The sequence below is a fragment of the Myotis lucifugus genome, unplaced genomic scaffold (genome assembly GCF_000147115.1).
Source record: "Myotis lucifugus unplaced genomic scaffold, Myoluc2.0 scaffold_31, whole genome shotgun sequence".
NCBI classification, from domain to species: domain Eukaryota; kingdom Metazoa; phylum Chordata; class Mammalia; order Chiroptera; family Vespertilionidae; genus Myotis; species Myotis lucifugus.
The window spans coordinates 5,223,126-5,238,807 of record NW_005871079.1 but is presented as its reverse complement, the minus strand read 5'-3'; the positions used below and the strand labels follow the sequence as shown (position 1 = coordinate 5,238,807).

General features: G+C 44.5%; 1 protein-coding gene across 12 annotated transcripts in view; it reads left to right on the top strand.

Moving 5' to 3' along the window:
- Window positions 1-15,682, top strand: part of PRUNE2 (prune homolog 2) — a 208,397-nt gene that overhangs the window by 125,860 nt on the left and 66,855 nt on the right. For all 12 annotated transcript variants that reach the window (XM_023752392.1, XM_023752391.1, XM_014454127.2 and 9 more), the window contains 3 exons: window positions 4,804-4,962; window positions 6,950-13,496; window positions 14,113-14,869. In XM_023752392.1, coding sequence (XP_023608160.1) covers window positions 4,804-4,962; window positions 6,950-13,496; window positions 14,113-14,869 — 7,463 coding nt within the window. The remainder of the gene's footprint in view (window positions 1-4,803; window positions 4,963-6,949; window positions 13,497-14,112; window positions 14,870-15,682) is intronic.

The window sequence follows — 15,682 nt, the reverse complement described above, 5'->3', positions numbered from 1 at the left end:
TTATTAGACATTTACAAGGAAATGTCACATGGATAGGCAAGGTTCTCGTTCAGGTGATGTCGATTTGGTTGTCACTGGCAGATAGATGGTTTGAATGCCATGTGACTGGGTGAATCACCAGGGAGAATGTGTAAATAAAGAAGGTTGGAAACAAAGCCTGGATAGAGAACATTTGGGGGTTGGCTGAGAAAAAGAAACCAGCAAAGGTGACTGAGGAGCAGCCAATGAGATGGTAGGAAAACAAGGAGAATGTGATGTCAGGAAAGTGAAGGAATTAAGTGTTTCAAGAAGGAGGGAGAGTCAACCTCATGGAATTCTTTGGAAAAGTCAAATAGAGTAAGAACAGGAAAGTGATTTTTGGATTTGGAACTTTAAAGAACAGCAGCTTGAGTAAAATGATGGGAGCAGAAACCTAGCAGGAGGGCTTCAGGAAGCAATAAATAAGTAATAATACAAGAATAAACTCTGTTTCACGTACTCACAGTTGTAACCCTACTTTTGCCCACCCGTGAATAAACAATGTAAGAAGAGTGGGTTTTTCTCTCTCAAGGACTATTCACATTTAAGTACTCATATGTTCATAAGACATTACTAGATCACTTTTATTTGAAGTGATGCACTAAAGCTATCAGCATATGGCATAAAGATTAAATTTTTCAGAGCAATGGAATGAGAACTAAATAGGAGAGAATGGGAATTCCACTGCATTTGTTCACACACTTTCAACCACAAATACAGTAAATCTATTGGACATATCACTGTTACTCTCTCAGCTGTTGTATTGGTTAAAGTAGAGCTATATCATTTCTGTTCCTTGCTCTTTGTCACTGAGATCATCAACCTCTTTTTAGGGCCCTTGAGATCTATACCTTAGCTTTTGGTCAGGAAATAAGAAAGCCGTTTTCTCCCATCAGGCCTCCCTACTCATTCCAAAACTGAGTTACTACGGCAAAAGGACTCATGATCTCTAAGATGTTTAGTGATCGATTCCATGCTTCCTAACTGATGGGAATAGCCTGGATTTCTGCCTGTCAGTTCCCAGCTGTAATAATTAGTAAAGGAACTTCCTAAATTCCATGCAGCCATTTCCGGCTTGGGTCATATTTGAAATGTGGAAGGCTGCATTGGGGTGGGGATGGTAAATTAAAGGAGGATCCCTTTGTGTTCTAAATCTTTGGTAAAATTGAGTGGGCTATGCATACATATAAATGTATATAATTTTAACTTAAGGTGGGGGAAGCATTTTGGAGACCTTCGAGCAGATTAACAAATAGTATTTGTATACACGTAACTAAAACAGTAATTTATCAGGTAGACGGCAAATGGGGGGAATGAAATGCCAACCTGTATCTACAGTTGTGTTGTGTTGATGATGAAGTGCTGTTTATTCAGGGCCAGCCCAGCTTGTCAGCAACATAAGAGCCATCGCAGCACATGACTCCCTGCGTAGCTAGAAGACAATAATAAATTATCTCCTATGCAAACAGCACCGGCATAAAAGCAGAACAAACAGCCTCTGCCTCCCGGATTCCTGAAGATTCTCACTCATTCCCTTGTTTGATTCAGTTTTAAACATGAAACTCCTGGCATTATCCTAAAGACAGTAGGCTGGACACTGGTCTGGACAATTTTATTAGGGTGGGTAGGACAAGGTTGTTGATGATCTCTGTTTTGGGGTTACGTGTTTTGTTTCTTTAACATGCTTAAATGAGTCCCAGGAGTCTTTGTTTTATCAATACTGCATCTGATCCTGTGGAATTTGGGGCCACCCAGAGGAAAACGGGAGGGTGCTACTCAAGGGTGTTTGAGCCCAAGAATCACTTGCAGTACATAATGAAATACAGATTCTTGAGCTAATCCTCAGCCTGCTAAGTGAGAAGATGCAAAACAGCCCAGAACTACACACTCCAGGCTGATTTTTATGATGAGGATAGTGTGAGGAGCAAGGGCCTGAAGGTGTGAATTAGTAAGTCCTGGGACAGCATTGAGATAACCCAAAGGACTGCTTCATAGGAAAATATACCAATTAACTAATCCCGCCCCAGAGCAGTGCTTTTCGGATTTCCATGTGCATCACATCACCTGGGATTTGTGGAAAGGGCAGATTCTGCTTCGGTAGATCTGGGGCGTGGCCTGAGACTCTGCCCTGGACTTGAGTTCAGCAAGACCCTAGTGCTATCGTTTTAACACAGAAGAATCCCAATATATTGGAGCTCAGCCAACATCTTGGAATAGCAAATGTTCCACTTGTATGGCTTTGAATAATGCTGATTCTACTGAATCCTAGTCTTGCCCTCAGATACCAGTAAAATCTCTCTCTTGTTTGAGTGACCCAGTGGGAGTGTCATGGTAATTTTATTATGTGTCAGACTCTTAGAAATGTTGTGTCTTCTTTCAGGAGTTTATAAATGCATTTTAGGGTTTTATGTACATAATTTAAAAATATTTTGAAAGGTCCTGGCCACTGTTGCTCAGTGATTAGGGCACTGGCCCATGCACCAAAGGGTCACAGGTTTGATTCCCGGTCAAAAGCACGTACCTGTGTTGCAGGTTCAATCCCTGCCCCTGGTTGGGTGTGTGTGTGAGGCAACCAATTGATGTATCTTTCTCACATCGATGTTTCTCTCTCTCTCTCTCCTTCCCTTCCTTCCCCCTTTTTTCTCCTTCCTTCCCTCCCTTCTACTCTCTCTAAAAAAATATACATATATATTTTAAAAGAAAATTGTAGAGCTTCTTGTGCTAAAGCCTTCAGTCACTGGAGATAAAATATACGTAGCTGCTGTCCATTCTTGTTTTCCTTTGGAACCATATCTGGCAGAAAGTTCAGTATTGAGGCTCTTGATGGATAACACCAAGGATGATTTGAAATAATTTTATCTATTGAATGCACATGTATAATCTGAGGTCTGTTTTATTTTTTAAATTTATTCCAGATATCTACTTTGATTGTGAGTGAATTAATTTTTTAAGTATCCATTTAAAAATTGTTAATATGACACTTGGACAATAAATAAAAAGCATCAAAGCTGACAGTAGGCATTTTGGAACACATGCTTCCAAAGCTAGTGTATTTGAACATCATAGATTTCATTAGCAGGTCAGTACAGTAGACCCTTGGTATTCATCAGCAATATATTCTGAGGCCTTTGTGAATTCCCATGTGCAATTCCTTGTAACCAAAAAGTGAATGAGCCGAAACCGGTTTGGCTCAGTGGATAGAGTGTCGGCCTGCGGACTGAAAGGTCCCAAGTTCGATTCCGGTTAAGGGCATGTACCTGGGTTGCGGGCACATCCCCGGTGGGGGGTGTGCAGGAGGCAGCTGATCGATGTTTCTCTCTCATCGATGTTTCTGACTCTCTATCTCTTTCCCTTCCTCTCTGTAAAAAATCAATAAAATATATATTTTTTTAAAAAAAGTGAATGAAAGTGGCCTCGTGAGATGCCTAATAAGAGTGGCTGCCACAGGAGTAAAAAACAAAGGCCCTTGGGGTGTGGAAGCTGGTGATGGGCTGAGCCCACAAATCTGCCAAGTGTCCCTTATACCCTCTTAGAGGCTCAGAGACCTTGAGAGTGAACTCAGTAGAATTAGAGGACATGGGATATGGATATTTTAAATAGTCTAGTAAATAGTCTAAGCCACAAACATCATATCCACACGTTTCAAAGAGCTACAACATACAAACATTAATCTGGGCATGAACAAATCCGCACCTATATGCACTGTGCTGTTGAGCTAGTTATCTGAGGAGGGGGTATGTGGCACTTCACTTCATGTGGTATACATTTCTGTATTGCTTTAATACTTTACCAAGGGCATGCATAATTCTGATGACTTTTGTCATCAGAAAAAAATTAATGGAATTCTTCATCTTGAGTGCATTATCATGGTGATTTTCATTAAGTAGCACAATACACTGTCAGTTGATTGATTATATGTGATGATTATATGTAATGCCACATATATGCCGTGATGGAGGATTATGTAGCACAGGTTGATTTTGTATATGTGTCTCTCCATTCAATAGACATTGGTCTTCACTGTGTTTCTTTAAGAAAAAGAGGCACCCATGCCAGCAAAGTGGTTCTCGTTGTAGTTCATCAAACTTGAAAAGGCCAGCACACTTTCCGAGAAGGTGAGCCATAGGTCTGGGTACTCCGTGGTAGCAGTTGACTTTTCTGCAGTTATTCATTTCTCCTTATTACCACAGAGAACAAGCAGATCTGACATTACAGCCTTTACACCATCTTCTAAACATCTACTGAATACACGTGTATAGTAAGAGGTCCGATTTTTTAAAAAGGGGGTAAAAAGCATTCAGTAAACTCAGCTAGGTTCATCCTTATGAATTCTGCTTGAAGTTAATAATAATCATTAGAAAACATTATAGGAAAGAACAATAATTTCCTACTTGCTATTTTTCTAGTGATAAGTTGCAATAATAGCAGACATTCCTATGTCCTAGGATCAATAAGATAAAATGTCAGTATTTGAAATGAAAGTCAGTATTTGAATAAATATTTTAGGGGAAAAACAGATCTTATTAAGGTATCTGTTTCTTATCTAAACTATTCTTAATAATCACGGCAAAGGCTCCTTCCTTTCTTGGTTTTAGGAAAACAAACAAGCAAGGTACGTCTTAAGCCATCGCATGAAACTTTCCAAACTTCCTCGAAGTGTTTATTTCACTTGTACCTAATAATATATCTCTGTCGCAATACAGCATAGGACTGGACAAATTTGTGGCAAACCGCCCAAAGCTGAGCAGTTTGACATTAATATCAAATTGCCTGTTGTTGTTTCAGAACTATGTGTTTCACGGCAATATCACCAGTGATTTGAAAGCATTTGCAGACAAGTTCGGTTTTGATGTCCTCATCCTCTTGGCCAGCTATCTTTCGGAGGAGCAGCAGCCAAGACGACAGATTGCGGTGTACTCCGAGAACCTAGAGCTGTGCAGTCAGGTAAGGATCTCCTCCAACCCTCGTACATGTCACTGCATCCTGACCTGTTTGCTCTCAGAGCAGGTGGTGAAGGATGGGAATGGATTGGTGGCATACGGAAAATGGCCCAGGAGAAAAAGTTTTAGAGTTTGAGTTTTAAGAATTGCTGGGGGTATTTTGTACATTGGGCCTTTTAAAAGAACCCCATAACCATTCTCTTCTGGAATGAATCCATAGAGGGGGATAGATCATAGCTTTCTGATCCAAACGAGGGTCAGTCTTCCTTTGAGTGCTGTTTTCTTAGTCCCTGCCTGAATGCCTGTTTGGTGCCCAGTGTTGAGTAACTGTGGATCTGATGCTTTAATCAAAGTTAGCCTCTAGGTACTAGAATTCTGACTGGGTAATCAGTTGGACCCTCTCAGTTGAGAGCTGAATCTTTTAACACAAGCCTATGGAAAGTATATAAAATGTAGACAAAATTAATCAAAATACCAAACCAGGTGTATTCAATAATATGAGAGCATACATGATTCATTATAATATGGATACCATGGCCCAGAATGGGTTCATCAGCCAGTCTTTCCTCGCTAATGGATTAGACACCTCGTGTATCCACAGGTGGCAAGAGGCAAAGTCTCGACTTTTCTGCATCCTCACTTTCGGTTCCCGTCTTAAGAGACCTACCGGGGCTTTCTTGACTGTAAGGCTGCCCTGTGCTTTCTCATGTCCAAAAATTAAAGAGGCCCCTGTCCCTGCTACAGATGCATTTGGTACCTCTTTCTGACCCATACTGTGCATTGTGTCATCAGCCTGAGGCCTCTTCAGTGCTTTGTTCTGCCTTGGGTTTCAAAGCTGAATTTTATTTTCCTATGGACAGGAGTTAGGTCTCCTGCTTCTTATGAGCACAGCAAGGACACCGCTCCCAACGAACATCACGTGCTGAATGAAAACCAGCCTTCAGTATGGTGGTTTTACACATGACAATTAGTAGCAAATCAATTTTTTAAAGGTTCATTTTTAAAAAGACCAACATAGAAGAGCAGATGAAGGGGTTAGAAGCCCTTGGCTGCCTCCACCCCACCTCTCCTTTCCTCACCCAGCTTCCCCACCAGAGACAGCTCTTTGGAACCTGAAGCAATACAGGATCAGGACTATTCACTCCTAAGGAACCCCTCTTTGTTCCTGTGGTCACTGTTAGTCACAGGTCAGCATCTGCAGCTCGACTGTCTGAGTTCAAAATGTGGCTCCTTCACTTGTTAGCTGCATGTGGTTGGTCAAGGTATTTCATCTTCCTGGGTCTCCGTTTACTCATTGTCAAAACGGGGGTGAAGAGTTCCTACCTTGTAGAATTGTCATGAAGATTAAAGGAGATAATGCACATAAAACCTTTAGAACTGGGCTCGGCATAGGAAAACATTCAATAAATGTTCATTATTAATCACTATTATTATCTATGCAAGCTCTGTAGTTACTTATGATTATTGTTCTTGCTTCTGCTGCTGCTGATGTTGTTACCTTCACTAATCCTGTGGGACCATTTCAAAAGCCCCTTGTGAAAATATCCCCAACACTTCCTAAAACCAGGGAGCTTTCCCCACTAGTCCTTGTCAGCAACCAGCATTATTTCTGTCTGTGTTTTCTTTTTTAAATTTGAAAAAATTTGCCCTTTTTTTCACACTTCCACTTCTGTTGGAAGATGGTGTTATATTACACTAAGGAAAAGATTTAAGTGGTTTTAGATCTCTTTTCCTACAACTCTCAGAATCCAGCAAAAGTGAGCCCCTGTATTTTGAATTCAGTGAAAAGCCAGTTTGATAGGATTAGAGAAAGAGTTGGTGGTCTATTTGGTGGGACTTTCCATGCATCATACAATTTTCAGTTATTTGAATTCTTCTTTAAAGACAGATGAACACAGATTAATTTTATGTTAAGAAAAATTAAGAAAAAGGAATTGCAAAGAGCAGAGAGTACCTGAGTGCTCATGCAAACCCCTGTGTTTCCCTAACAGATTTGCTGTGAGCTGGAAGAGTGTCAGAACCTTTGCCTAGAGCTGGAGCCCTTTGAATGTGGCTGTGATGAGATCCTGGTGTACCAGCAGGAGAACCCTGCCGTGACTTGTGACCAGGTGGTTCTCCTTGTCAAGGAAGTCATCAATCGGAGGTGTCCAGAGATGATCTCCAACAGCCGGACATCTTCCACCGAAGCCGTGGCAGGCAGCGCCCCCCTCTCCCAGGGGTCGTCTGGGATTATGGAGCTGTATGGCTCTGACATAGAGCCACAGCCCAACTCTGTGAATTTCATAGAAAACCCTCCAGATCTCAACGATTCTAACCAGGCCCAGGTGGATGTCAACACAGACCTCGTTAGCCCAGACAGCGGGTTGGCCACCATTAGGAGCAGCCGTTCATCCAAGGAGAGCTCGGTTTTCCTCAGCGATGACAGTCCAGTGGGAGAAGGTGCCGGGCCTCACCATAGCCTCCTCCCAGGGTTTGATTCCTACAGTCCCATCCCTGAAGGGGCAGTGGTGGAGGAGCACGCCCTGTCCAGAGAACATGGGGAACACTTTGACCTCTTCAACTTTGACCGAACACCCATGGTTTCTGGACAGTCCCAACCATCTTCCCATTCTGCTGACTACTCCCCATCAGATGACTTCTTCCCCCACAGCGATTCGTCAGAAGGACAGCTCCCGTTGGGGCCTAAAGGACTCAGTGGGATGGGAAGGAACATGTCTAATTATTCATCCAGCTCGCTTTTGTCGGAGGCTGGCAAAGATAACCTTGTGGAATTTGATGAGGAGTTTGTCCAGCAACAAGAAAGCCCCGGGGATAACTCTCAAAGAAATTCGAGCCTGACAGATTTTGTGGGAGAGGAGTCTCTTTCTCCTGGAAAGAGAGTCCCACCAACACCTATGAATAGCTTTGTAGAAAGCTCACCATCCACTGAAGACCCAGCTCTACTCTGTTCAGAAGACATGGCCCCAAAAACAGTCGACGCAGGTCACACAGGGCCACCTCAGCCTCGTGCGCGGTGCAGCAGCTGGTGGGGTGGTTTGGAAATTGACTCTAAAACCATTGCAGATACGTGGAGCTCCAGTGAACAGGAGTCCGTCTTCCAGAGCCCCGAGTCCTGGAAAGATCATAAGCCAAGCCCGGTGGATAGGAGAGCCTCCGATTCTATATTTCAACCAAAGAGTCTTGAATGCTCAAAGCCAGGTCCCTGGGAGTCAGAATTTGGTCAGCCTGGGCTGGGCAACAAGAACGTTCAAGACCAACATGAGGAAAGCTTGCAGTTTCAGAACCTGCCCACTGAGAAGTCACATTTGCCAGATGCCTCTCCTCAGGGAACAAACCATCTGATAGAAGACTTTGCTGCTCTGTGGCGCTCAGATCGCTCCCCCACAGCAATGCCTGAGCCGTGGGGCAACCCCATGGATGGCGGTGAACCAGCTGCCACAGTGTCATTCCCAGCCTGGGGTGCATTTGGTAAAGAAAATGACACCGAGGCTTTAAAAAATACCTGGAATCTGCACCCAACGAGTGGGGAGTCACCTTCTGTGAGAGACCCGAATGAGTGGGTCGTGGCAAAAAGTGGGTATTCTTTTCCTGCAGAAGACCTGGTGGACAGGTCGCCCCGTGAGGCAAGTAATGAAGCAGCTCCAGAGATCTGGGGCCAAAAGAACCATGACTCCAGGGCTGACATCCTCATACCTGGAGACCCCAGGTCTGATCCAGATCACGCATGGAATAGTTCTAAGCCCACAAAGGAAGATCAGGATGGTGGCATGGAGCCAAAAATTAGGGGAAAAGTCTATGAAAAGGTAGATTCGTGGAACCTTTTTGAGGAGAGTATCAGGAAGAGAGGGTCAGACATCTTAGCTCCTTGGGAAGATTCCTTCCTGTCATATGAGTGTTCCGATTACAGTGCCTCCAACATTGGGGAAGATTCGGTGCCTTCCCCCTTAGATACCAACTACTCCACCTCCGATTCCTATACATCACCGACATTTGCTGGAGATGAAAAAGAAACCGAAAATAAACCACTTGCTAACGAGGGAGGTTTTGAGTCAAAAGATGCTAACTCTCCCACAGAAGAGGCTGAAATCCCTCCTCAGTCACCACTGCAGCCACCTAGACATCGAATTAGCTCAGGTCCTGGGAACCTAGAAATGTGGGCTCCACCTCATGCAGATAATAGTTCTGAAAGAAATGCCACTGACAACCCAGATGAAGAGGTACTCAAGACAGAGCCCACAGATGACAAGGACGTCTCCGTGGAGGAGGACGTTGGGGAGAGCAGCCAGTCCAGTTACGACAACCCCAGCATGATGCAGCTGTACAACGAAACCAACCGGCAGCTCACGCTCCTGCACAGCAGCACCAACTCCCGGCAGGCGGCCCCCGACAACCTCGACTTGTGGAACAGAGTGATTCTGGAGGACACTCAGTCCACTGCCACCATCTCGGATAACGATTTGGACTGGGATGACTGCAGCGGAAGTGTGACGATCCCTGGTGAAGGTCAAGCACAAGGACACACAGCGGAAGGTACCGAACCCGAAACCCGATTTTCAGTGAGACAGCTAGAACCGTGGGGCACGGAGTATCAGGAAGCAACCCAGGCAGACTGGGGACACCCTGCTTCTTATGAGCACAGCAAGGACACCGCTCCCAGCGAACATCACGTGCTGAATGAAAAGAGCGGACAGCTCATCGCAAATAGTATTTGGGATTCTGTCATGAGAGATAACGACATGTCATCATTAATGCGTCCAGGCCCATTGTATGTTACAGATTCAGAACAAAGCGGAGTGCCTCCTGAAACTCCCAGTGCATCAGAAAAAATTAAGGACAGTACCATCCCAGATGTTCTAGAAGCCTCTGGAGCCAGTGAGTCAGGAGCACTTGGTCCAGACGAGGAAAACACGTGCAGAGGAGAACTGCCAGGTGATACGGCGGCGTCCCTGACAACCAGGCTGGAGAATCCAGGGCATGTTGAATGCTCAGATCCCTGGGAAGGTCCTCACTATGGACAAAGTGAGGGTGAGACAGAAACCCACAGAGCTGTTGATAGGGAGCACCTGAGCGAGGAGGGGGTGATGGATGGAGCCTCGGGAACTTCTGGAAAAGGACAAGGCGACCAGGAATGCTCTCCCCTAGTTGTATCTGAACATGAAGAAATCTGCGATGAGTCAAGCAAAATCAGCTCTCATTCAGTAACTTCAAGTCCTCAAACTGAGGAACCCCAGGAGGTTCTAGAGCAAGAGGAGGGATCTTACAATTCAGACCCCTGTGATGTGCAAACAGATGTGTCCACAGACCACCAACAGGCAGAAGAGACCTGTGAAAAGCACCTCGTGAATCACAGAAATTCAGGTGAAACTACTGAAATTTCAGATAAGCTGACTTTAACAAAAAATGTATCTTTACCTGAAATGGATCTTGAGATAACTGAAGAATGTAACATTCTGGGGCCAGAGAAAGTGAACCAAGAGCCACCTCCTGCATGTCCCCAAAGCCTTGATGTTTGGGGTGGCCCTACAGACAGTGATGTGCAGGTCAGTTGCACAGGTTCTGAGATAACTAAGGATCTTGAAGGTAAGAGTGCTGAAAACAGGCCTCCAGGAGCCGGTTCTTCAGGAAATTATGACAGAGAGAGTGTTTCTAGTGAGTATTCACATTCCAGTGCCTCAAGTCCTGACCTCAATGACTCTTCGGCTGCACAGCTTTCTTGGGATCATGAACCCAATACTGGGCGTCAGAAGGAGACTCAAGATGACTGGAGTAAACAGAATCACCAAGAATCTGGACTAATTACTGCTGATGGCCAAGTAGAAGTAATTACCGAAATCAAGGACCCGGAGAAAAACAGCATGGACAAGTTTGAAAGGAGCTTAGGTCACAAGGTTCCTACATATTTAGAGATATGGAATGACTCAATAGATGGTGATTCCTTTTCCTCTTTATCCAGCCCTGAAACAGGCAAATATTCTGAATATTCAGGTGCATATCAGGAAAGAAATCTAGTGGTTAGCCATCAGGAGAAAAATGAACGTGATATTCCTGACGCTGTGCGGCCGGAGGATGCCAAGTTCACGTCAGCAAGCTCAGGTTCCGACGATGATAGCGTAGGCGATGAGGGGTCAGTGGAGGAAGAGAGCCATTTGGTCACTTGCCAGGTTGCTCAGAGCGAACCCCAAGCTTGGGACTCATTAAATGAATCTAAATTCTTGGACATGGAAGATCCCAAGTCTGAGGAATTATCTGCCTATGTAGGCAGTTCAGGACCAGCAGAGAATGAGAACACATCAAACCCATTCTGTGACAATCCACAAAGCAGCCCTGATCACTCTAATTTCTCACCACTAAAGGAGACTGAAACACAGATGATAGCAGTAGATAAGGAGACGAGATCTCCAGAAACAGGGAAGACAGGAAATATCATATGGCAAATATCTCCCAAAACTGAACCAAAGAATGAAAATAATTCTAAACTGGAAATGCTTGACTTCCCAGCTGAGAGCACTGAGTGGTGGAATGCATCTCTTCAGGAAGGGCAACCAATTGAGAGTGCATTTGAGGGGGAGCTGTCTAACTCAGGTGGTATGCAAGAGATGAATTCTTCTGTATACCAACACATGGGTCCCTGGGGCATACCCATTCAGGGTGATATGGAATCCATGGACACACATTGTACTAATCCTTTCAGTGATGAACATCAGTCACCCTTTCCGGATAGTAATGCGGAGAACTCCCATGAGCAACTTTGGAACATTCAACCACGGCAGCCAGATCCAGAAGCTGATCAGCTTAGCCAGCTTGTAATATTGGACCAAATTAAAGAAAAGGATCCCAGAGAGCAAACTTTCATGTCTTCTGCTGGTGACAAGCTCACTTCTGAAACACCTAGCCAAGAGCAGTGTCATGATACAGTGCTGTCGGTCTGGGATCAGCCAGACCCAGCATATACTCACATAGATGAAAATAGATGTGTTACATCTGATGTCTCAACTATTGAGTGTCAAGAAACAAATTGGTGGGAGGAAGAAAAATCATACCCCAGTGAAATGACAAATTCATGCATTGCCTCCAAAGATTCCCCTACTGTCAGTTCTTCTACCCAGTTGATAAAGAAGTCAGGGGCTGAATGGGATGGCTCTACCCCTAGTGAGGGCCCCCAAAGCACATTTGTTCCAGATATCTTACATGGCAACTTTCAAGAGGGTGGGCAGTTGGCCTCAGCTTCGCCTGACTTGTGGATGGATGCTAAGCAGCCTTTCAGTTTGAAAGCAGATGGTGATAATCCTGATATACTGACTCACTGTGACCAGGACAGCAATTCTCAGGCTTCCAACAGCCCTGATATTTGTCATGATCATGAAGCCAAGCAAGAGACTGGGCCACACATCAGTGCTAGGATGGGACCTGAAGGGGAAGCCAATGAGTTATATCTCACCGAGCCAAAGCTGGATGAAGAACCCAGTCACGAGCTTGGGCAGGAATTTGTTCCATACAGTTCAGAACCATGTTCTGAAAACAAAATTCCACTGCCTCCCGCGAGCGATCAAGTAAACACAAATGGCTCATCTCAGCCTGCTGCCTCTCACAGTGGTTCTCCCGAACCTTCTGAAATAAATGATGAAAACAACACAGGTTTAAAAGCATCAGAAAAAGGAGCCGATCCAGAGATGGCACCAATTTGGGAGCCCATAGACAGAACAATCCCAATGATTAAGAAGGTGGGAACCGCTATTTTTGTAACTCACCAAGAGCCAACCATGGATGGCAACAGCTCTTGGATCTCAGAGGACTTTTCTCCTGAAAGTCAGACAGGGGAAGCAGCCTTGTTGGACCTCGAGCAGCCATTGACTGCTGAGGACCCTGCCTCAGTTCCCGACGCTCTGCTAGTCTCGGACACTTGTCTGGATGTCAGCGAAGGCATCAGTTTCAGTGATGCCTCAGGTCTCAACACGTCCACGGGAACCATAGATGACATGAGTAAACTGACACTATCAGAAGGCAATCCTGATACGCCAGTGGATGGGGATGCTGGGAAGCAAGATATCTGTTCATCTGAAGCCTCGTGGGGTGATTTTGAATGTGATGTCATGGGCCAAAATATTGATGAAGAGTTCATGAAAGAGCCTGAACACTTTCTCTATGGAGGTGACCACCCCATGGAAGAAGATGCTCTGAAGCAATCACTGGCACCTTACACGCCTCCCTTTGATCTGTCCTACCTCACAGAACCTGCTCGTGGTGTCAAAACCGCAGAGGAAGCTGGGACTCCAGAGGATAAGTCTATGGGGAGTGAAGCAGGAGAGATATTGCTTTCCACTCTACCTGATCAAAGAAGCAAGGAAAGCCACACTGAGACCCAAATCAGCCAACCTGGACACCAGCTGGTTGTACTGCATATTCATGAAGACCCTGAGTCAGTTTCTTTTCCTGTCAGAGGTGATTCCAACCTGGAGTTGTCTCCATCAAACATTGACTGGGAAGTAGAAACAGATAATTCAGATTCACCAGCAGGTGGAGACATAGGACCATCAAATGGTAAGAACCAGCCCATTCCACCAACCCCCAGAAACTGCTGCTTTCATTCAATTAACCCATTTGCAAAACATACTCTTCCTAACGGTGTGGGTAAATGGGAACTAACTACATTTGCAAGGCATGCCTACGTAGCCAAGTCCTATATTACAGCAGTAACATCTCCTGCTTTTATAATACCTCTCTTTGAGAGTACATGAGAAGATTAAACATATTTTTTGGTATAAAATACCTTTCTATTACAGTTTACATTCAATATTACTTTGTATTAGTTTTAGGTATACAGAATAGTGGTTAGACAATCCTATACTTTACATAGTGTTCCTCTGATATTTTAAGTACCCTCTTGGCACCATACATAGTTATTACAATATTATTGACTGTATTCCCTACGCTGTACTTTACATCCCTGTGACTATTCTGTAACTACCAATCTACTTCTTAATCCCTTCACCTTTTGCACCCAGCCTCTCCGCTACCTCACCTCTGGCTGCCATCTGTTAAACAGATATTTCTTAAATTACCTCTTGTTAGATGGATCATTTGCAAAGATCACAAATCACATAATGTGTTAATTAAGCCTTGTTTCTCCCCTTCTCACCTCATCTTCCACGTTTAGGTGCCAGCAAAGGAATATTCGAGTTTGAAGAAGAAGCAGTAATTCCTACCCAAGAGCCTGAGCAGATAAAACCAGAATTCAGAGAAGAAAGGAACACGGGGAAGAATGAAGACCATCAAGCACAACACCTGGACTACATCCTTGTAAACCATGAAGAAAATTCACCCCCAGAGCCAGAGGCCTTTGAAGCAAGAGAAAGCACATCGGAATCGGCAGAGTTTCACGTAGGTTCCAAACAAGCGGAGCTGCCAGGAACTCAAGTAGCAAACTTCCCAGACACTTGTCAGTCCGACTCCTTAAGTGAAAGACAAGATCATTCTGCAGAGAACATGTCTTCTGAAGATGATAAGAGATCATCTCTTGAAAGCCCTGGGCAAGAACAGAGTTGGATGGTCTTGGGCCATAGTGAGGTTAGCAATCCATCGTCAGAAGCTAGGGACGAAGGGTCTGACAGGGCTGTAGAGCCAGCCTCTGATCACAACTTGGGCATGAGTCCCCAAATGCAGGCTCTGGGAGAAACAAAGCCTCTAGAATCTGTAGCAATAGAGGAGGCCTCTGGTCTGTGCAGCCAATCTCAGAAGAGCAAGAGCGGAGGCAGGGCTGGCCCAGATACAGTTATGTTGCAGACTGTTGCCCATGACAATGAATGGGAAATGCTTTCACCACAGCCTTCGCAGAAAAACATAATCCCTGAGACAGAAATGGAGGAGGAGACAGAGTTTCTTGAGCCCAGAACAAGGAAACCAAGACCAAATGGGTAAGCAAGAAACTAAATTTACTTTCTTCCTGAAAATGATTTTATTAGAAACCAGGGAAACGGTGAGGGATGATGGGATATTAAGAATACCTAGTTTTGCTTATATTTTTTGCAGAGCATGCCATCAATAAAAGTAGCTGCTGGGTCGCTATAATGATAACCGTGATTTGTATATATTTTCAGCCAAAAAAGCCCCTCAGTTTCCACCCAGAATCTTACACTTACCCTCCCAATATTTGTCCTGCTCAACACCAGTATCAGCCTTATACAAGCCATTGGAACCGGAGTGGGAAGGGCACTAACATTTATTCATAGCACCAGGCAGTGGCACCATTATCTTATTTAATCCTTACAGCAACCCCGAGGTAGTAGGTATTATTCTCTTTATTTTACCCATACTGATGGCGGGAGGGGACTTAAGGATCAGAAAGATTCTACGACTTGCCTAGAATTAAGTAACCAGCGTGAACAGTCTGGGTTTTTTTTTTACCCCCAAAGACTATACTTTCCAGCAGACACACAGAAAAGGCGATTCTGGTTTTATACAAGTATTTAACTTACTAGTGGGAATAAGGAGACTCCACAGCAGGCTTAATGTCTTAGTGTGAAACTTCATTCCCTGATTGGCTGGAAAATCAACAAACCACTATTAAACCAGTGATTCATTTATTCATCCATTCACTCACCACCTGGTTTTTGGAATCTGCTCTGTGCTGAGTGTCTGGGTAGCCATGGACATAGCAGGGAACAGGATGCCGTCCCTGCCCCCAAGCTTCCAGGCCCTGCTGACACTGTTTAGAGTTGTTTGTGTTT